This window comes from Haliotis rufescens, unplaced genomic scaffold (assembly GCF_023055435.1).
Source record: "Haliotis rufescens isolate VD_foot unplaced genomic scaffold, xgHalRufe1.0.p SCAF_5, whole genome shotgun sequence".
Lineage (NCBI taxonomy): Eukaryota > Metazoa > Mollusca > Gastropoda > Lepetellida > Haliotidae > Haliotis > Haliotis rufescens.
This window is the reverse complement of record NW_025964223.1, coordinates 17,603,123-17,625,271: the sequence shown is the minus strand read 5'-3', so window position 1 is coordinate 17,625,271 and position 22,149 is coordinate 17,603,123. Positions and strand designations below refer to the sequence as shown.

Sequence of the window (22,149 nt, the reverse complement as noted above, 5' to 3'; positions counted from 1 at the left end):
ACGATCCCGCTAAAAACCCTGCCCCTCCAACAACACTATCCCACTCAAAGCCCTGCCCCTCCAACAACACGATCCCGCTCAAAGCCCTGCCCCTTCAACAACACTATCCCACTCAAAGCCATGCCCCTCCAACAACACTATCACACTCAAAGCCCTGCCCCCCACCCCCTTCCTCCCTCAACAACAGTATCCCACTCATAGCCCCACCCCTCCAACAACACTATCCCACTCAAAGCCTCACCCCTCCAACAACACTATCCCACTCAAAACCATGCCCCCCTCCAACAACACTTTCCCGCTCAAAGCCCTGCCCCTCCAACAACACGATCCCGCTCAAAGCCCTGCCCCTCCAACAACACTATCCCACTCAAAGCCCCACCTCTCAACAACACTATCCCACTCAAAGCAATGCCCCCCTCAACAACACTATCCCACTCAAAGCCATGCCCCCCTCAACAACACTATCCCACTCAAAGCCATGCCCCCCTCAACAACACTATCCCACCCAAAGCCCTGCCCCTCCAACAACACTATCCCACTCATAACCATTCCCCCCTCCAACAAAACGATCCCGCTAAAAACCCTGCCCCTCCAACAACACTATCCCACTCAAAGCCCTGCCCCTCCAACAACAGTATCCCACTCAAAGCCCCACCCCTCCAACAACACTATCCAACTCAAAACCATGCCCCCCTCCAACAACACGATCCCGCTCAAAGCCCTGCCCCTTCAACAACACTATCCCACTCAAAGCCCTGCCCCTCCAACAACACTATCCCACTCAAAGCCCTGCCCCTCCAACAACACGATCCCGCTCAAAGCCCTGCCCCTTCAACAACACTATCACACTCAAAGCCATGCCCCTTCAACAACACTATCACACTCAAAGCCCCACCCCTCAACAACACTATCACACTCAAAGCCCTGCCCCCCCCCCCCTCCCCCCCTCCCTCCCTCAACAACAGTATCCCATTTAAAGCCCCACCCCACCAACAACACTATCCCACTCAAAGCCTCACCCCTCCAACAACACTTTCCCGCTCAAAGCCCTGCCCCTCCAACAACACTATCCCACTCAAAGTCCCCACCTCTCAACAACACTATACCACTCAAAGCCATGCCCCCCTCAACAACACTATCCCACTCAAAGCCATGCCCCCCCTCAACAACACTATCCCACCCAAGGCCCTGCCCCTTCAACAACACTATCCCACTCAAAGCCCTGCCCCCCTCAACAACACTATCCCACCCAAAGCCCTGCCCCTTCAACAACACTATCCCACTCAAAGCCCTGCCCCTTCAACAACAGTATCCCGCTCAAAGCCATGCCCCTCCAATCAACAACATTATCCCGCTCAAAGACATGCCCCCCTCAACAACACTATCGCACCCAAAGCCCTGCCCCCCTCAACAACACTATCCCACTCAAAGCCATGCCCCTTGAACAACACTATCCCGCTCAAAGCCCTGCCCCTTCAACAACACTATCCCGCTCAAAGCCATGCCCCCTTCAACAACACTATCCCACTCAAAGCCCTGCCCCTTCAACAACACTATCCCGCTCAAAGCCATGCCCCCCTCAACAACACTATTCCACTCAAAGCCATGTCCCCTTCAACAACACTATCCCACTCAAAGCCATGCCCCCTTCAACAACACTTTCCCGCTCAAAGCCCTGCACCTTCAACAACAGTATCCCACTCAAAGCCATGCCGCCCTCAACAACACCATCCCGCTCAAAGCCCTGCCCCTTCAACAACACTATCCCGCTCAAAGCCCTGCCCCTTCAACAACAGTATCCCGCTCAAAGCCATACCCCCCTCAACAACACTATCCCACTCAAAGCCATGCCCCCTCAACAACATTATCCCGCTCAAAGCCATGCCCCCCTCAACAACACTATCCTACTCAAAGCCATGCCCCCCTCAACAACACTACCCCACTCAAAGCCCTGCCCCTTCAACAACAGTATCCCACTCAAAGCCATGCCGCCCTCAACAACACCATCCCGCTCAAAGCCCTGCCCCTTCAACAACACTATCCCGCTCAAAGCCCTGCCCCTTCAACAACAGTATCCCACTCAAAGCCATACCCCTTCAACAACACCATCCCACTCAAAGCCATGCCCCCCTCAACAACACTATCCCACTCAAAACCATGCCTCCCTCAACAACAGTATCCCGCTCAAAGCCCTGCCCCTTCAACAACAGTATCCCCTGAAAGCCCTGCCCCCTCCAACAACAGTATCCCCTCAAAGCCATACCCCTTCAACAACACCATCCCACTCAAAGCCATGCCCCCCTCAACAACACTATCCCACTCAAAACCATGCCTCCCTCCAATAGCACTATCCCGCTCAAAGCCCTGCCCCTTCAACAACACTATCCCACTCAAAGCCATGCCCCTCTCAACAACACTATCCCACTCAAAGCCATGCCCCCTTCAACAACATTATCCCGCTCAAAGCCATGCCCCCCTCAACAACACTATCCCACTCAAAGCCATGCCCCCTTCAACAACACTATCCCACTCAAAGCCATGCCCCCCTCAACAACAGTATCCCGCTCAAAGCCCTGCCCCTTCAACAACAGTATCCCCTGAAAGCCCTGCCCCCTCCAACAACAGTATCCCCTCAAAGCCCCAACCCTCCGGCAACAGTATCCCACTTAAAGCCCACCACTGGAACAACAGTATCCCCTCAAAGCCAAACCACTGCAACAACAGTATCCCCTCAAAGCCATACCCCTCCAACAACACTATCCCACTCAAAGCCCCACCCCCTCAAGCAACAGTACGTTACCCTCGGACCCTCCAACGCAGTACGCACGGTTAACATGGTTTTATACGCACCATAGTTCAGAGTGGACTTTTAATTATTCAATCAATTAATTTCTTTTCAATCTAAAATTAGCGGAAGGTTTCACGGGTGAATCTACTTCATATTCCATTTGTTATTGGCACAGTCCGAGACCCCTATTATCATACCTGAAACCCCTATTATCATACTCTAAAACTGCCGAGAAACACCAGACTACGAATAGAAATACACGGGTAAATTTCTGCACGCGCCATATCAACGGAACAAATGGGGTTTCGTTCGGTAATTACCTATCTCTTCCTGTTATAAATTATCGCTGGTAGTTCCGACTGATTGAAAATCGAAACCCACTTGTACGGTCACGACAACCAGTTAATTTGTGCGGCAGATCGAAAGAAAATTCAGCAAAGTAGCTCTGTGAATCACATGCAGACAGAATACAGTGAAAGCATTAAACACACATCTAACGCTCCTTCCAAGAGGAATATATATATATATATATATATATATATATATATATATATATATATATATATATATATATATATATAGTGTTAGTGTTAGTGTTAGTGTTAGTGTTAGTGTGTTAGTATGTGTGTTAGTGTGTGTGTGTGTGTGTGTGTTAGTGTGTGTGTGTGTGTAAAAAAAATCGGACACAAAAACGCACACACGGAACTTTCTCGATCCGATGGTGTATTATATCAATAACACAATCTAGTTATCTCACAGTTGGATGACGAAAGATAACTGAAAGCTTTCCTATAGAGAGCTAAATAAACAGTTTATATGATGATAGTCAAATCGATCGCGTTGAGCTGATGGGATTACAGCACCGATCTATATAACAATCTATAACCGGCGTGGCACAGCGCCCAATCAGTAAACGTATTGATAATAACACTGCACAACAGTCGTCCACATCCCCCAACATCCTAACATGTTTGAAAATTGCAAATAAATCATTTTGATTTCTGTGAAAAGTATAGACCCTGTTCTAACTAGCCAATACATTCACACAACTTTCAGACCCTAATATAAACTTGTCGCCTTGGAATAGCAAAATTTATATGTCAAAATAATCCAGAACACCAAACGCGAAGATATATGAAACGAACACTAAACACAGTTGAGCCAACGCTGAAAACAACAAACAAATAAAGGGCCATACATTTCTGATTTAAAACTTGATAACATATACACCACTTAATGATGTGTTCAAAATGGCTTATACAGTAAACTACAGTTATAACGAACTCAAAGGGACTACTAATTTTAGTTCGCTATAACCGTAATTCGTTATAAGCATATATACAGTATAACTACAGCTAATAGTCGGGACTAAAAAGTTAGTTCGTTATATCCGTTAGTTCGTTATAAGCGTGTTCGTTATAACCGTAGTTTACTGTATAGTACTTTCCAGGAAGGTGACAATACTTGGTACCATGTTTGAAAGACACAAATAAATACCATGGGCAGTATTCAAAAAGATTCTAAGAATTTTATGAGATATTGAATTAGGTAATCTCATAAGGTATTTTGGTTTGTTGTAAGGGAAACTAAGATTTCTTTGTGGATTTAAGAATTCTTAATGCTGAAGAAATATTAAGAAGCTCTGTGAATACCGCCCCATAACTCTGTAAAACATGAATTTGTTCATTGTTGGTTTTCGAACTCAACCAACATATTTATCCCTTAATGATGTGTGCCAAATGTCATCATTGTATCTGACGTAGCTTGGTGTTGGGACGGTTTTGCCTTGTGTGGGCGTGGTCCCGTTTGCTACGTCACAATGTCCAAGATAGGGGGAGGTAACTAGGTAGAGCTGATTAGTCCGCTATCACATTAAAACAGAGAGAAGGCCGCTGAGTCCCTTGAAGTCTTTATTCGTGGCAGAGTGAAATTAGTGAGGTGAAATGGGGTTTAACGTCGCGTCCAAAATTATGCACTTATATAGCGACGTGCATGCACGTGTATGTGTGTGTGTGTGTGTGGCTGCTTGCACTAGTCCGGACTGATGCCGATTTATAGTGCTAGCACACTGAGATATCATGCCGCAGTTTAACATGAATACCCCACTCAGACACAGTATACTGACTCCGAGCCGACCAGTCCTTGTTTTAGCCCCTTAATGCCGAGCGCCAGACAAGGTAACAACAAGTACCATATTTTAACGTCTTTTGGTATGACGCGGCTGGGGATCGAACCCGGACCTTCCGCTTTCCTGGCGGACGCTCTACCACTAGACCACGGAGGCGGTCCAGAGTGAAATTGCATATAAAGAGAGATATTTAAACAATATTACATTACACGATAGATGCAGTCAATAACTTGTCACATTAAATATATAATTGACAACAATACATGAATTGACTGGTTTGAACTTTCGTAACACGAATGTTCTAAAAGATAAGGTACAAAAAGTGAATTGTGAATAATAACGGACTGGGAAGTATTTTGTGCTAAGACATTTCATACAGGAACTGTGAACATTTACATTTACGGTATTCTAGCTTTACTCATGTATTTACACACAAATGAATTTAACATACTGTATAATTTCAATGCCGTAAATACTTAACCAAATGATAGACGTAGCATGGCCAATGTTCGCATGAGACGGTATTTACGTCAGATTACCCGCCGGTATTTACCACTATTTACTCTTTCTACTCTATGTATTTACTCTATGTGACGTACGGCTTTATCTATCACTTGGCGGGGCGGTCGGGTAGCCTAGTGGTTAAAGCGTTCGCTCGTCACGCCGAAGACCCGGGTTCGATTCCCAACATGGGTAAAATGTGTGAAGCCCATTTCTGGTGTCCCCCGCCGTGATATTGCTGGAAATATATTGCTAAAAGCGGCGTAAAACCATACTCACTCACTTCACTTGGCATATCAACAGTTAATGTACAAGTGAACTAATCTACTGATATCTATATAAACACACACATACAATAAACATTCAAGTTGCTTTGCGGTATAATGAATGCCATATAACGTATTCTTAAATATTACAAACCAGGGTAAAATATAGTGACTTGCACAGGATATCAAATAAGTTGAAGACAGGGAGAATTTAACAATAAAATAATGTTATCTTACCTTAAAGCAGAGAGAAGGCTGCTGAGTCCCTTTAAGTCTTTATTCGTGGCAGAGTGAAGTATCTGCCACTGGTCTCCGTATATACAGGGACTCGGGCCTTCTGTAGAAATTGTCAGTTACCTAATATCAAAGCTATGATCTTAATCCACCAAATACCTTGTGTATTAATTGCAATTATTCTTTAGTTACGGAATGCACTGACCACGTAATATCCTTTATATTCCTATACCTATTCCTACCTAAAATGATGTAGCGTCCGGCCATGCACAGCATGTGACAGTCAGGGGCACATCAGGTTACAGTCTGGAGCACATCCCTTGCTGTGCCAGCTGACTTAGTCAGGTAATCCAGAGTCACTGGTTTGTGACGGTCAGTTACGTGGACGGAAACTGACTAACATTATCTACAGAAATATATTTAGGTTTGGCTAGTTGTAAGATAAACTATGACATATCCATAGCTGTTTCCTGAGAAAATCTGTCCCATTTAGGGTACAGAGCGCTATGTAAAAACATAAGGCAAGGGCCATAACGCTGTGAAACATGACTTATCGATGATGGTTTTCGAACCTTGACTACCCAGTGAGTGAGTGAGTGAGTGAGTGAGTGAGTGAGTGAGTGAGTGAGTGAGTGAGTGAGTGAGTGAGTGAGTGAGTGAGTGAGTGAGTGAGTGAGTGAGTGAGTGAGTGAGTGAGTGAGTGAGTGAGTGAGTGAGTGAGTGAGTGAGTGAGTGAGTGAGTGAGTGAGTGAGTGAGTGAGTGAGTGAGTGAGTGAGTGAGTGAGTGAGTGAGTGAGTGAGTGAGTGAGTGAGTGAGTGAGTGAGTGAGTGAGTGAGTGAGTGAGTGAGTGAGTGAGTGAGTGAGTGAGTGAGTGAGTGAGTGAGTGAGTGAGTGAGTGAGTGAGTGAGTGAGTGAGTGAGTGAGTGAGTGAGTGAGTGAGTGAGTGAGTGAGTGAGTGAGTGAGTGAGTGAGTGAGTGAGTGAGTGAGTGAGTGAGTGAGTGAGTGAGTGAGTGAGTGAGTGAGTGAGTGAGTGAGTGAGTGAGTGAGTGAGTGAGTGAGTGAGTGAGTGAGTGAGTGAGTGAGGGAGGGAGGGAGGGAGTGAGTGAGGGAGGGAGGGAGGTTTTACGCCGCTTTTAGCAATATTCCAGCAATATCACGGCGGGGGACACCAGAAATGGGCTTCACACATTGTACCCATGTCGGGAATCGAACCCGGGTCTTCGGCGTGACGAGCGAATGCTTTAACCACTAGGCTACCCGACCGCCCCTTGACTACCCAGAGACTGACTATGTCTTCCATTTGTTTGTTTGTTTAACGCCGCACTCAGCAATATTCCATCTATATGACAGCGGTCTGTAAATAATCAAGTCTGGACCAGACAATCCAGTGATTGACATCATGAGCATCGATCCACACAATTGGAATACAATGACATTCATCAACCACCAGTCGCCTCTTACGACAAGCATACTCGCCTGTTACGACAAGCATACTCGCCTGTTACGACAAGCGTGGGTTTCTGAAGACCTATTCTAACCCGGGTCGGTTCGGGATGACAATGTCTGAAGCGAACAACATATTCATCCATTAGGGAAAAGGTTATATACAGTATATATACGATGTGTTGTCGAGTTCACTTGACTTATGTCTTTATCAACATCCAATCTACTTAAACGAAGTCACATTGGTACCATGTGTCGTGTTTTTAAATGAAAAGTGATCCAGAGCGCTTGAGTTGACATGAATTGTGTTGGATGTCTAAGGTAATATAAATAAGTGCGTTTTGTGTGTCCGATTTCGATCGAGTTGACATTACTCCCGCCAATCAATGCCTCTGTTATTCCAAAACACTACCTACTTACTACCTGTAAAACCACACGGGAATAACATCAAGAGTTATTGATCAAATAGACATTTTCATGATGGCATGTATGACGGCGGTGTATATTAAGAGGTATTAAAACATATCTTAAGAGGCTATTTTCTATTACGTGTGTGTGTGTGTGTGTGATAGTTGACTGCGATACCATGCCGCAGTTTATCACGGACACCCCCCCACCCAGACCCCAAAATAGACATTTTCATGATGGCATGTATGACGGCGGTGTATATTAGGAGGTATTAAAACATATCTTAAGAGGCTATTTTCTATTACGTGTGTGTATGTGTGTGTGTGTGTGTGTGTGTGTGTGTGTGTGTGTTGATAGTTGACTGCGATACCATGCCGCAGTTTAACACGGACACCCCCCACCCCCACCCCCCACCCCCTCAAGAACATCATACAGACTCAGAGCAGAGCAATCCTTTTCTTATTCCCTTAATGCCGAGTTCCAGGAAGGATTAGATAAAGTACCATCACGTAACGTCTTTTATGGGGGCGGTCGGGGAGCCTAGTGATTAAAGCGTTTGCTCGTCACGCTGAAGACCCGGGTTCGATTCCCGACATGGATACATTGTGCGAAGCCCATTTCTGGTGTCCCCCGCTCACTCACTCACTAACGTCTTTTATGACGCTGCCGGGATTCGAACCTTCCGTTCTCACGACAGGTGCTCTGTCCACTACACCACGGAGGCGACTCACTCGGCATGTGGAAGACAAACGTTGATATCCAACTGATTTCACACATTCTGTTCAGCAAACTGTTTGATATACCAGCTTTATGGCGGCGGTCTGTAAATAATGGAGTCTGAGACCCATGACGATCCAAGGTAGTATAGGTCTTCAGCAACACATGCTTGCCGTAAAAGACGACTATGCTTGTCATAAGAGGCGACTAACGGGATCAGGTGGTCAGGCTCGCTGACTTGGTTGATGCAAGTCATCGTACCGAACTGCATGGATCGATGTTCATGATGTCAATCACTGGATTATCTGGTCCAGACTCGATTATTTACAGACGGCCGTCATAGAGCTAGAATATTGCAGAGTGTGGAGTTAAACAACAAATAAACAAACAATCATAACTTTCTCAAGGAAACATGACAAACACATGTCCTACTGAGTGGGTTTAGTGGCATCAAACAATACTTCAAAGTGACATGTATACAGGTGCTAGACGTGTAGCACTTTGGTGAAACTCACTAGCAGGGGCATGGTGCTTATAAACCAGAATTCGTAATCTTGGTGAATCTTTAATTAGAACCCATGATCATCATACTCTGCCATGAATAAGGGAGGCAACTCTGCAAGCAAATTGCGACGCATTTCATGCCTTGACCCCTGTATCCCTCATAGCACAGTTAAATGAATATTGTGCCAAATATCAAACCAAACACTACTGTCATGTGAAATATTAGGTTTTATTAAAATAAAGATGATTTATCAAAATATACATGGTAAATGAGATTGCAAAATATACATAAAACTCATGTAAAATAAAGTTTCAACAACAAAGGCAAGAGAGAAAAATGTCCTATATCCACGGAAACTAACAATTTGCAGCTAACACTCTCAGTAATTGATTGTAGACTTCATCACACAACACAGGTTCTTGCAAAAGAAACGCTTTTTTCCAATATGTTGGTTTACAGATTTGTTTATGAAACATCCTGATGAGAGAAACTGAAGGAAAAAATAATTGAACAACTCATATTTAAGTTTTTTTTATCTTGGAACATTTATCTGAATACTGGTAAGTTACCATGTGTGAAGTGTTCAACAGGTCGTGCAGTTAAAAGCTGTATGCATGTTTCTTCCGGTGAAGACATAGAGGATATTATACCAGTGTTCATGTCATACTATGTTTACACCATGAGTGTCTAAATTCCGCTCTCGCTCGGGAAATACCAAAATTTAGGCATGAGTGTTGTAAACATAGTATGACATGAAGACGAACATAATGTTCTACTTATTACCGAAGAAGATGTCTACATACAGAGACAAATTTTAGTGTTTACATTTAAGGACAGCAAGTCGCAACAGCAGCAGAACCACAATTTGTGGAATGACGACAACAACCTTCAGCTATGACGTCGTTTCTAGTGTGACATCATTCCGACCTCACATCAAAATAAGATTCGAATGACGTCAACAATGCTGTCCAGATGACAGAAACAATACACTGTAGTCTCGTGACATGATATGACCCTAGGGCACATATGATTTTTAGGAACCCCGATATGTTTGCCCTCGTAGGTAATAAATATGGTTATCATCATTACAAACATCAGCACAAAGCATTTCCCTTCTGTCAGCTGGTTGTACTTGTGACTCGAGCAACCGACAATTGTATAAGCTTATTATCTTGAAGGGATAAGTTTATTATCATAACAGGATATTATGGCTAACTATGCATGCCATAATACTGGTCATCAGATAACAATAGAACTACCATTGCCGTCTCTACATCAGAGCCGAAGCCAACTCAAGAACACCCAGGGCCCTGGAAACGCATGTTGTCCGAAAACCTATGCTGCTGAAAGCTCTGATCGAAAACAGGACAATCCGCATCGGTTGTCCGGTTTTCGATCATATTTTTCGACGTGTTTTTTTAAATCTGATTATATTTTTACGCGGAAGATGATTTTTTCTGAGGACTACTGCTTTAAAAAACGCGTTTTTTCTCGTTTCTGCGGAGATTTCACATCTCCGCCTGTTCCACAAAACAAACCAAGTCCATGTTAATGTATTGTATGAGTTACGATCATCATAGTGCTAAGGCCAATTTGTGGAACAGGCCCCAGGGTCGTAGCTGACTTGACAGCTGCATTCAACAAGCTGATCCAGTATGGCAGTACAGATTCACTTAAATATCAGTGTATGGCAATACACTGTTGGCAAATGTACATCTGATACATAATGTGACATGTATTTGTATGGAAAACCAGATTCATGGCATCAAAATGATTGTACGACATACCCATGACATACCTTGACATTCATGCTTTATTTTCAAACACTGTCATCGATACACATATTGTACAACAACAAAGTGTATCGTCACAACCTTACCATGAAGTAAATACTTGAAGGTGCAAATCTGGTGACTATGCCGCTGAATACTGGAAGGTGGGCCACTTCTAGGATTTGGGGGACACAAATTAAGCTTTACTGTCATTCTTTATTACATCTATTCTATTAAAACATCGGTAGTGACAGAAAACATTTGGCATCCATTATGCATCCAAAATCCCTGCTGTAATCAGAAAATTTTCAAATCCAAAAATGGTATCCTTTCTTTTCTACATTTCCTGTGCTGAGCGTTTTCTTACAATACAATAGGTCCCTAACAAGACGGCAACAGAGTGATGGAGTGAATCAACAGAATTTCCGGTCTATTTAATGTTCACATACATCCAAGACAGTGTAGGCAGGGATGCAACAATTATTTGAAACATCTACTATCCAGAACAGCGATAACATAACATCCTTAAACAGCTTGAAATTCTACTAGCCCTTAGGATACCTTTTACATTACACAAAAGACTCTGGCTAGCTGGCAAGTGCCTTGTTGCATCCCTGGTAGGACATATGTTCTCACCATTTTCACTAGTTACTGACCTCATAGGACATAATTGACTAATCATTGCTAATAGCAGCTAAATCTGGATACGTCTGATGAGAAGAGTCTTCAGATAACTAAGTTACGCTAAACTTAAATCAAGACAATATTTCTTTGTCCTTCAGTTAAGGAGAGCAAGGGACAGTTCCTTGCAAGATATAGCTGAAACATTGAGGACCAAGGCCCTTTATTGAATAACACTGCACTGCTGTGAATATTGTGTACAAACAGAGCAGTAGTCTGGAAGAATTGCATGACAATCTTTGGATGGAGCTAAGGCTTGTACACAGGCCATTGTGGCATGTTGAACAGTTACATATTACAAGAAACCTGTCCATCTCTCCCATCCTCCAGACACACACTACACATACAGACAACACACAGACACACAAAGACAGACAGCTCGAATAAAACATATCACTCGTCAAGTTTGCGTTTTGGCTTCTTTGGGTTGCGTGATCGACTTTTGGCTTTGCAGAGAGGACATATGGGAGCGTTGCGGTGAATCTGTTGGTGGCAGGACAGACACGCCTACAGGGAAACAGACCAATCAGAATGCAGACATGAGTAATACAGTGTACCGGTAACAAACGAGATAAATATATCAGTACAATACATCATTTAAATGATCAGAATAATACAATTAATATGCAAATCCATATTCCAGACATGTTGACCCTTACAATGGTAACAGAATACATTTGAAAAGTGATAAAACAGTATAGACATGGCTTCACTACTTCATATTTACACAACAGCATATGGATAAATGATTAATATAGACATAAACTATGAAATGGGTAAACAATAATACACATCAATTTGTAACAAAAATATTTTTGTTATATTTTGCCCTGAGAGTTGCGAACAAAACACTTACCTATATACTAGATACAGGGCCCCGTTACACAAAGCAATGTTTGTGCTTCAATGATTGTAAGCCTTGTCAAAGTATGGGACTTATGATTTGAAGAACAGAGCCCAGAATGGGTTTCATTCAGTACCATAACTACCCAAATAAAATGATAGAGTGGTCTAGCTGGTCATGTTATCCTTCCTTGACACCATATTGATGCTCATGATATCAATCACTTGTTCTTTTGACCAGACTCAATCTACAGGCTACCGTGATATAACTGTCAAATTGATTTGCGACATAAAACAACATTCACTCACTCTTTGCGGCGTGAAAGTAACTGAAGGGGTAATTCTCGTGCTGTGAGTTGTGGGTGCACCTGACTTATGTCGTTATAAACATTCAACTTACTAAAAGTCACATTGGTACAAAGTGAACCAAAAGCACAAACAAAATGATTGAATTGACATGAATTATATTGGAACTTTCAGGTAATATAAATACGAGCGTATAGTGTGTCCGATTTCGATCAGTTTAACATTCATCCCGCCAATCAATGTCTCTGCTATTCCAAAACAGTACCTACTTACTACCTGTCAAACCACACAGTAATAACATCATGAGTTATTGATCAAACAGACATTTTCAATATGACATGTATGACAGTGGTGTATATATTACTAATCTGTACTCCTAATAGTCCCATATTTTAAGAACACTTGTTGTAGCGTTACGAGCGCTTTGTTAAACAGGACCCAGGACAGTTAGCATGTTCAGATGAGTACCTGTGTCTACTCTGTGAGCTAGTGCTACAACTACCGAAAGTCCACAGCTGCAGGGACACATACCTTCATGGGTGGCGGCTGCTGTCTGAATGCCTGTCTGTCGGTTGTCTTGGCTCTGGGAACCTGAATCTGTTGTGCAGCAGCGGCAGCAACGGCCAATGACTGCGGCAGCGGGGGCTCTGGGGGCTCACTCTGCCAGTCCAGGTTGGACTTCTCAAAAAACCTGCAACAGTCAATCACCTGTACAATCTCTGACAAACATGTTCAGTCAATCACCTGTACAATCTCTGACAAACATGTTCAGTCAATCACCATTACAATCTCTGACAAAACTTTGTTCAGTTAACACCAGTACAATCTCTGACATACATGTTCAGTAAATCACCAGTACAATCTCTGACAAACTATGTTCAGTGAACACGAGTACAATCTCTGACATACATGTTCAGTAAATCACCAGTACAATCTCTGACAAACTATGTTCAGTGAACACGAGTACAATCTCTGACATACATGTTCAGTCAATCACCTGTACAATCTCTGACATACATGTTCAGTCAATCACCTGTACAATCTCTGACAAACATGTTCAGCCAATCTCCAGTACAATCTCTGACAAACAATGTAGTCTCCAGTACAATCTCTGACAAACAAGGTGAATCTCCAGTACAATCTCTGACAAACAAGGTGAATCTCCAGTACAATCTCTGACAAACAAGGTGAATCTCCAGTACAATCTCTGACAAACAAGGTGAATCTCCAGTACAATCTCTGACAAACTATGTGAATCTCCAGGACAATCTCTGACAAACAATGTGAATCTCTACTCACTCTGGCTTCAACTTATCATCATCGTCCTGGATGTCAGGGAGTTTTGACAGACCGATGTTGGATCTGAGGGAGTCAACATCTTCTTTGAGCGGCCGGTATTCCTCGTACATCTTCTTGGCAGACTCCAGAGCCCGGTTCCTCTCCTCCTCCGCCTGCTTGATTGTTGTCTCCATCTGCCAACATGCGCACACTTCATGGTAGTCAGAACATCACAGCACACATGTGACATCATCAGGCAATATTGTCCTGAACAACTTTATTTTGGCTATAATCATGATAATACTTCTCAGTCACAATTAACCAAAAAAGGGAATTAGAGTATTCCCCTTATTTATATACTTATCCTGACACAACAGGATGCAATAGTCCTTCTTGCTTTGATTATTTAACAGTGTAGAACATTGTGAAAACAACAATCACCGGAACACTCCCACCTACCAACTCACTCCCAGCATGAACCTGTACTACTCATCACACTTGCCCACAATCACCTGTAGACAGGTAACAAGTGGATCCAAACATGGAGGGGATGGGTGGCGGGCAGTCATGACCTGTTGTGGATTCCCTATATTTTTTAACTTATCCCTCCACAACAGTATGCAATTATCCCACGATAGGACTGCGGGATGGATCAAATGCATATCCCCATTTGCGATTGAGTGGCTAGGCCAAAGCACGGACTAAACTAGACTAGACTGCCAGTTCATCTTCAACCCATGGGTGTGTCCAACTTCACTAGTCCATGTAATATCAATGCCATGACTGATTACAGGTAAGGATGGGACAGAAATTATGTGGCAACTGGAGGTACTCGAAAGATCAGGAACCATAGTTACCTTCACGATATGTAGTACCCTCAGTACAGAGGTTAATGCAATCATGCACTCCGACTTTTTTAAGTTTATTTGCCAACTGAGCTGCTGAAGAAACCCGAGGGTAAATTTGAACTGGTCATGAAGCAAGCGAGACGAGGAATCGCTCATCAGACAGTCGTCTAAGTACTAACTAAAGAGGATCCGATACTGGTGAAGGAACCTAGGGGGTTGGTGATAGGAGAGAAAAGCCCTGAGGCGGTTGAGGTGCTAATAGATTCCAAGAAAACGTGTGTACAGCTAATTGTTACTTCCGGCTTGGTTTATGAGACAATACACACAGTAATCTTAATCTCTACATATAAAACAATGCCTAGCAGAACAGGAAATACAATTTAATCGGTAAATCATCATGTCTAGTGATGTTTTATCTCAAATTTCATATTTGTATTGACAAAGCTTAATTGTTATCATCTGTTCGTATCCCTGAATTCGGTGAAGGGATACGACGTACCAGATCGGTGGATTGACCAATTATTCGATAAATCGCTCCACCATTTGTCTATACCACATTAGAAACAAGACTACAGTACAAGTAGGCTGTGCCTATACCACATCAGTGATCATGGTGACTCACCAGGTTGATGTCGGCATGTATGAGACGAAGCTCCTCCACATGAGCCATCTTCTCCTGCAGCAGCAGCTCCATCTCCTGACGATATTCACAGAGGAAGTTCTCCTCACTCTCCGTTATCTCCACTTCCTGGCGCAAACGGTTTTTCACTTTCTCAAATTGAAGAGTGCGGCCCCTGATGAGATAACAGAAGTAAGACATAATCAAGAACAAGTTTAATAGAATCAAACATGGCACAGGTTATCATGTCATGTCTGTACAGGGTTAGAAATTAAGGCGAAACCGCATTATCGGTGGTTCGAGAAGGGAGCTAACTCCGTTTGCCTAATCGAAAGTTCGAGGTGGGCCCACATTCGAAACTAAACGCACTTGTTGTTGAGTATATATACTACGTAAACAAACCCGCATAACGAACTCATAATTTGTCTATTTAAAATAAGTATTATGACTTATAATTGGATTAAAATGTACAAATAAGATGGCAATACAGCAGAACTCACTTCTACGAACATCGCCAAACTAGGTCGTGGGGTCATTAATATTCATGAGTTATTCCTTTTATGGAACAAGTTCTCGGAAAAGTCTGAGGCTTGTATCATGTCCGAGATCAATTCAAGTGTAGACATATGTTCAGGCTTATATCGCCACCAACACTTATGATTAGATTGATGTGTTATATTGGAAAAAGTAGAATGAGTGGTATTGCCTCTGTAATTTTAATTTGAAGTAGATTTAAGTTTCTTGCTTGGTAGCTATTTTTGTAAAACTAGTGTGGTCAGCTATGACGCAGTTATTCAAACTTCAAAGACTTTTGTGCCTTTTATGGAATTAATGTCACACGAAATTATTTATAAAGATATTTCCCATCAATATTACAAAATATGAATAATATAAAATGTCACATAATGACAAACGTGAGCCAAATAGCCTACCTGACTTCGTCAACCTTATGAAACCCAGCGATTTAAAAAAAACCTGTTTCGATCACTATAAGACGGGAACAATGTGGGCCCACATTTTAGAAAATGGTTATAAGTAAGCAAAGCTAATGAAGCTAGCGATTTTTTAATGTGGTCCCTCCTGTTGCAATCACTATGACGGAAGAACGTCTCCCCACTAGGCGATATACAAATGTGGGCCCACTTGTTTCGATCACCATATATGACGGGAACAATGTGGGCCCACATTTGAGAAAATGGTTATCACCACTAAACCAATCTTAGAAGATGTACTGATGGAAACATAAATATATAATGCATTCAAACATTTAATTACCTTACGTTTTACCTTAGGGATAAGCTGGGCATTTAATAGCTGGACCAACAACGTGCAGCGTGGGTGACGCCATTTCTCGCAAATACGAAAACAACGGAGATAGCTCCCGTTTGAAATTAGAGTGACCTCCCTTTCCCAATATGAACCACTGATAATGCGGTTTCGCCGAAATTAATATTTATTTTCACAAGCAAATATAGTGTCTGCAGAACTGCCATCTACCTAATCTACCTTTGCTAATGGTAAAAGTGGTAGTTCTTCCTGCATTTTACTAGTCTTGGACTTGTGGACTTATGTTAATTTCAAACATTATAATTTTGATTTTTCATGTTATGATACTGCAAAATACAAATATTTAAAGATGTTAGTTAAAGACAATAAAAAAACATGGTTTTGTTCATATAAGCTTATTTGAAGAGAAAAATATTATTAATAAGCAACTTATAACACCTGTTATGCGTATGAAACATATTCCTATATCATGCATACAGATAACCATGGTAAATTCCTGTTGTTTCATAGAAGAACTATGACCATAATCTCAACTCATAAAACATTTGCAGTTTGGCAATGTCAATACTGGATTATCAATCACATTAATTTTATAACAGCAGAAAATCAACAAAAATTGCTGACTGCCTCAGCTGCTGTGGCTATTTTGTTACACAGCTGCCATGGCAGTAAACTCAACACCTTTGTGTTTTTACACTCATAACTCTTAGCAAAACACATTTCCAAACAAAAGGTTTCTTTGCATAAAAAGGCAAATGCTTTGAGTACAACTGCAACATGTACAAGGGGGTATAAATACTTCCATGATATTATATCATTTGCAGTCAAAGATTGTGAAGGTTGGTACCAGATCAGCCTATTAGATATCAGTACTGAGTAGAATGTTATGAACATGATTAAGGTGTAAATCATACATGATTGTAGCTATGTATTAAAGATCTATGTATCTATGATACAGTCTGTGATTTTAGCCACCAGTCTGTCTCTAATAAAATTCAATCAGTCTCATAAGTACAGCTAATATAGCCCATAGAATAAAAGTAAAACTAAAAGCAACTGAAAATGATGCTAGGAGCCACGATTGGGCAACACTGCAGTTAACAGGACTGCTTATCACGCTTATAGCGCTAATTGGCTCAGACTGCTGGCAGTAGCTCTAGCCTTACAGATTTTGATCCCTTGGGTTAGTTGTTTTAGGGTTAGAGTTGGTTACCCCCAACACTATCCTTAGCCCTTGGATCCCCTTTCCGATCAAGCATCCCTTTACGATCATTGGGGTAAGGTGCCCTTTCTAAACAAACACACCTTCACTATCCTTAGGGTTGGGCACCCTTTACAATCTTGAGGGTTAGTTGTGAGGTAGGGTATGGGTTAGCCATTTCATTATACAAATAAATCTAATGCAAACTGTTTAAACGCCATCAAGTTTCATGGAGAAAATGCCTACTGCATCAGCACAACCAGGTAAACAATTGGGTGAAGACCACTTGTCAGCGCATACTTATCATTTGTGATAGTGCATATGGTCATGGTATTCCTTTGATATTCAGTGTTGGCTAATGAGATTATCTTGTAAGCCTAGCGTAGCATCAAGCTGGCAACATGTTCCTCCATGCAGTGCTAGTTTGAAACATGTGAAAAAGGGCACCCGGTAAAGTGCACTAATTTCTAGGACTGTTACGATTCACTCGCGTATTCGGTGAATCGAACCGTAACCATTCATGAATTGAATTTGTTATTCATGACCACTAGAATCGAATATTTATGAATATGCTATCATGTATATTTACATACCCTGTACCTAAAAATATCCATAACAACATATCATATGCATAGATTTCTTTCAATGACAACACTCTAATAATATTTAATTTGACAGTATTGTTGTCACTGGTCATTGTCGCATTTGAGCAGATACTAGTAACTGGATAAGCACAGTATATAAATGTATAATTTATTAATAATTAACAAACCATGTCAAATAATTTATTATGTTATTGTTTCACTGAATATAATAAATAATACAAAAACTGCTGACTTGTTATTGTAATTGTGAATTAATATTCGTATTCCTTACCCTACATTCGTGATATGAATCGTATTCGCCTCACAGCATTGCACAGTGTATTCGTTGCAGCCCTACTTATTTCCAAGTTTGGGCTTTTTAGAAGCAATGCACATGGTCGTTCAGTGGGGCATTACATAGCTACGATATCGCAGATAGAAGGACTGTAGGTATGTTTCAGATGGTATGTCAGATCGCAAAAGTGGAGCCATAGATTGCCAACACTAAGCAGTTAAACTACGGCTGATCCTCTCTCAACTAACACTGAGGACCCGAAGGGGTAGGCCCAACACTAAAACTAAGGATCGTGAAGGGGTGTTTGGTCCAAAAGGGTACTTTATCGTACCCAAATCATCAAAGTTAGCAGTATGAAGCTGCGTCCGATAAACTGCAGTGATGTCTATTTGGATAATATTCTTTGTTCTGCTGTAGAAATAAGAATTGATTCGTGGATGGACACGAAATCCGAGGCGCTTATTCACTGTCCCTTTCCAATGGTTGTGATTCAACAAGAACAAAAAAGATAATAACTTCAGAAGATATCTGAGATAGCTTGCACTGATCCAGATCAATGCATAAGTTAATGGTAATATATTCCATCCAACAAACCTTAAGTCTTTCAGTTTTTCTAATCTGTTCAGCAGATCCATTTCTTTTTCGTCCGCCATGTTGTCTAAATGCTGTCCGAAATGTCACGTGACAATGTCTTTCGAGGTAAAGAAAATACAATCGGAACGTCCAAATGACAAAAGGGAGATAATTTCATAACACTTTACCGGTCCAAACCAATAACATGATAAATAAGTAATGTAACATATAGCTAAAAGGTGTGTCCCAAAAATATAGTATGGAATACCTTCTCCCCTGACTATCGCCTGACTAAAGTTGTAAAAGAATTAATGTTCTTGTGATGCACTAATTTTATAGTTTCCCGGATTTTAATGTGACATCATTTCGCGCGAGATTTCCCGCGCATGTCAACATCATGGCTTTGCTACCGAAACAAGAATTACAGTTAGGTTGGTGAAATATTGTCATTTATGAGAATGTCAGTCAAATGTTTTTATTGCTAAGCTTGAAAAAGTGTCCACAGCTTAGTTTACCATTGTGATTTTTGTTGTTATGTCAAATAGAATAGCCATACAACTACCAGAATCATTTTAGGCCTCTAGGCCTAGATCTATATGCTGCATGATAGCCAGTGACACAAGTAATTTTAGTGGTATGGACCTAGTAGTGATACTTGTTTATATATGTTCACTGCACATGAACTAGCGGTTTCCACTCATGTCACATTGAGATCATGATTGACTGTCGTCAAGTTAAACTTCTATATGTGAGCACGTCCCCTCGAAAATTGAGAGGAAAAACAGCTGATATTATTAAATATAAATATAAATATACCTGAGCATAACTAAGCCAATCACATATGGTAGTTATATGCCAGAATACTTTCCTGACAAGTGTTCTAACAGCAAATATTGCAGTAGATGTTTCCGATTTAGATATCTAGTCCGTATTGCGTTTGCTTTTGAGAAATAGTTGGATGTTTGGGAAAGCGAAGCATGGGAAGTTGGAAACAAAATGTCATAGCCTATATGAGAAGGATGCAGAAGAAAATGGCCCCAAATATTGGAGAAACAATGTTTTGACATTTAGTTTACTTAATGAAAGGATATCCTGGCATGTTGCAATGTCACATGGTTTCCAAATCCATTTCCAACTCTTCCTAACGCAGTGGTCCATGTAGTCATGAAACTGTCATCTGCCCAGCCACACATGCAGTTCCCCAAACTGGAACAGCTGTCCTTTTTCTGTCAGAGTTGCGAATGTATGCTTACTTACTAACTTACTTTGGAGATTTAACGTGCGCTTTCCGACTGATGCGTATTTCGCACACGGTCGAATGTATGACCTCAACTTTCCTTTTTGTACCATCAGCCTGTGTTGGACTTGTGTTCACATCAGTATCAATGTCCATGTTATCAGGCTTATGGATGCTGTCGTCTTCAATGGATCTGAATAAAAAAACAAATTCTCATATACAAATTTATGACACATGTGACAATAAGTTTGAACCAATAGATATTACAACGTTCATATCATTTACATATAAACTTCCTTTCAGTTAATATTGACTGTCTTAAGTTGTATATTAAATTACCTTTCAAGATGATTTTCTGGTATCTCAACATCTTCTGGGTGGGAATTGTGTAGGTCTTAAGTGTCAACCTGGCCAGTCTCCTCTATCATGGTAGCAGTAGTTGTGGACTGCCACTAAGTCTTAGTCTTCAGCAACCCATGCTTGCCGTAAAAGGCGACTAAGCTTGTTGTAAGAGGCAAATAACGGGATCGGGTGGTCATCCTCGTCGACTTGGTTGATGCATGTCATCGTATCCCAATGGCGTGGATTGATGCTCATGATGTCAATCACTGGATTGTCTGGTCCAGGTTCGATTATTTACAGACCGCCATCATATAGCTAGAATATTGCTGAGTGCGGTGCTAAACAACAAAACAAACAAACACTGCCATCACTGATCCTCACAGGCCTCATGTTAGAACGGCCTCAATAGTCAAGATGACCACACAAAAAAGTCAAAATGGCCACAACAAAAAGTCAGAATGGCAATGATAATAATAATAATCATGTTGACTTTATTGCATTTTATGGTGATATTATATCTCTACAAAGGCATCAGTAAATCTATGAGATAATTGTTTTCAGTCACGTATAGCTTGTTGCAATTACATTTTTTAATCCACTTAATTAGGATTTGCATACAGAACAGAAATCTAGATAAACAATGGTGTTGCTGCGAGGTAGCTGTAAGAAGCCAACTTTAAGCCAGTTTGTGGATGTTTTAGAGATGAAATTGGGCAGTTAAGGAAAAGTTTAAAGTTTGAAAAGCTTAACTATACCTTTCTCTAAGGCAAGAGATACAAAAATAAGGCACTAACATGTTTTAAAAGTATTATTAAATAAAATATGAAAATAAAATTAATGGAGTGAATACATGTATTCAATGTTGGCACTATGGTTGCCCAATACATGCTGGTTGGTTGGTTGGTTTGTTGTTTAACACCGCACTCAGCAATATTCCAGCTATATGTAACAGCATATCAACCTTTAACCATCATTGTCCCAATGTCAGTGTTTTTGCTGGGGTGTGCATGTTACAGGTTGTCATTACAATGTGATATCTTCCAGTAGAGTTCCCTTGTTTTAACCAATCTCACCAACTACTTTGATGTCTGTCCTGACTAGTGTACCATTTGTGAAAACATGAATGAACTTTGATCCTAACAAGGAAACTTTACATTATTTTTATTTTTGACACTATTATATTATTAAGTTTGTAGACTTTTTATTTCTGTGTGGGCCTTTTGACTTTTTAGTGGTGGCCATTATGATTCTTTTTTTTTCCCCTTTTGACTATGGGTTGTGCCATTTTCAT

At 41.4% G+C, this 22,149-nt stretch overlaps 2 protein-coding genes across 2 annotated transcripts in view; one reads left to right on the top strand and one right to left on the bottom strand.

The window, feature by feature from the left end:
- Positions 1-9,201: 9,201 nt before the first annotated feature.
- On the bottom strand, positions 9,202-19,443 carry LOC124145199 (zinc finger C4H2 domain-containing protein-like). The gene is made up of 5 exons (XM_046514887.2): positions 19,301-19,443; positions 15,343-15,514; positions 13,894-14,066; positions 13,126-13,285; positions 9,202-11,952 (listed from the first exon to the last, which is right to left on the bottom strand). The coding sequence occupies exons 1-5, from the start codon at positions 19,357-19,359 to the stop codon at positions 11,839-11,841; spliced, it is 678 nt and encodes a 225-aa protein (XP_046370843.1). The 5' UTR covers positions 19,360-19,443; the 3' UTR covers positions 9,202-11,838.
- Positions 19,444-19,564: 121 nt separating this feature from the next.
- LOC124145198 (DNA mismatch repair protein Msh2-like) overlaps positions 19,565-22,149 on the top strand; it is a 36,769-nt gene continuing 34,184 nt past the window's right edge. The window contains exon 1 of the mRNA XM_048383633.1: positions 19,565-19,710. Within this exon, the coding sequence (XP_048239590.1) occupies positions 19,677-19,710 (34 nt within the window). The 5' untranslated portion in view covers positions 19,565-19,676. The remainder of the gene's footprint in view (positions 19,711-22,149) is intronic.

Bases quoted from the DNA above. Each gene is read 5' to 3' on its own strand.
- LOC124145199 (XM_046514887.2), bottom strand. From the start codon at position 19,359: ATGGCGGACGAAAAAGAAATGGATCTGCTGAACAGATTAGAAAAACTG. The intron at 13,286-13,893 runs GTGAGTAGAGAT...TGACTGTTGCAG, and splicing joins GATGATAAGTTGAAGCCAGA to GTTTTTTGAGAAGTCCAACC. The intron at 11,953-13,125 runs GTATGTGTCCCT...GTTTCCCTGTAG, and splicing joins AGCAGCCGCCACCCATGAAG to GCGTGTCTGTCCTGCCACCA.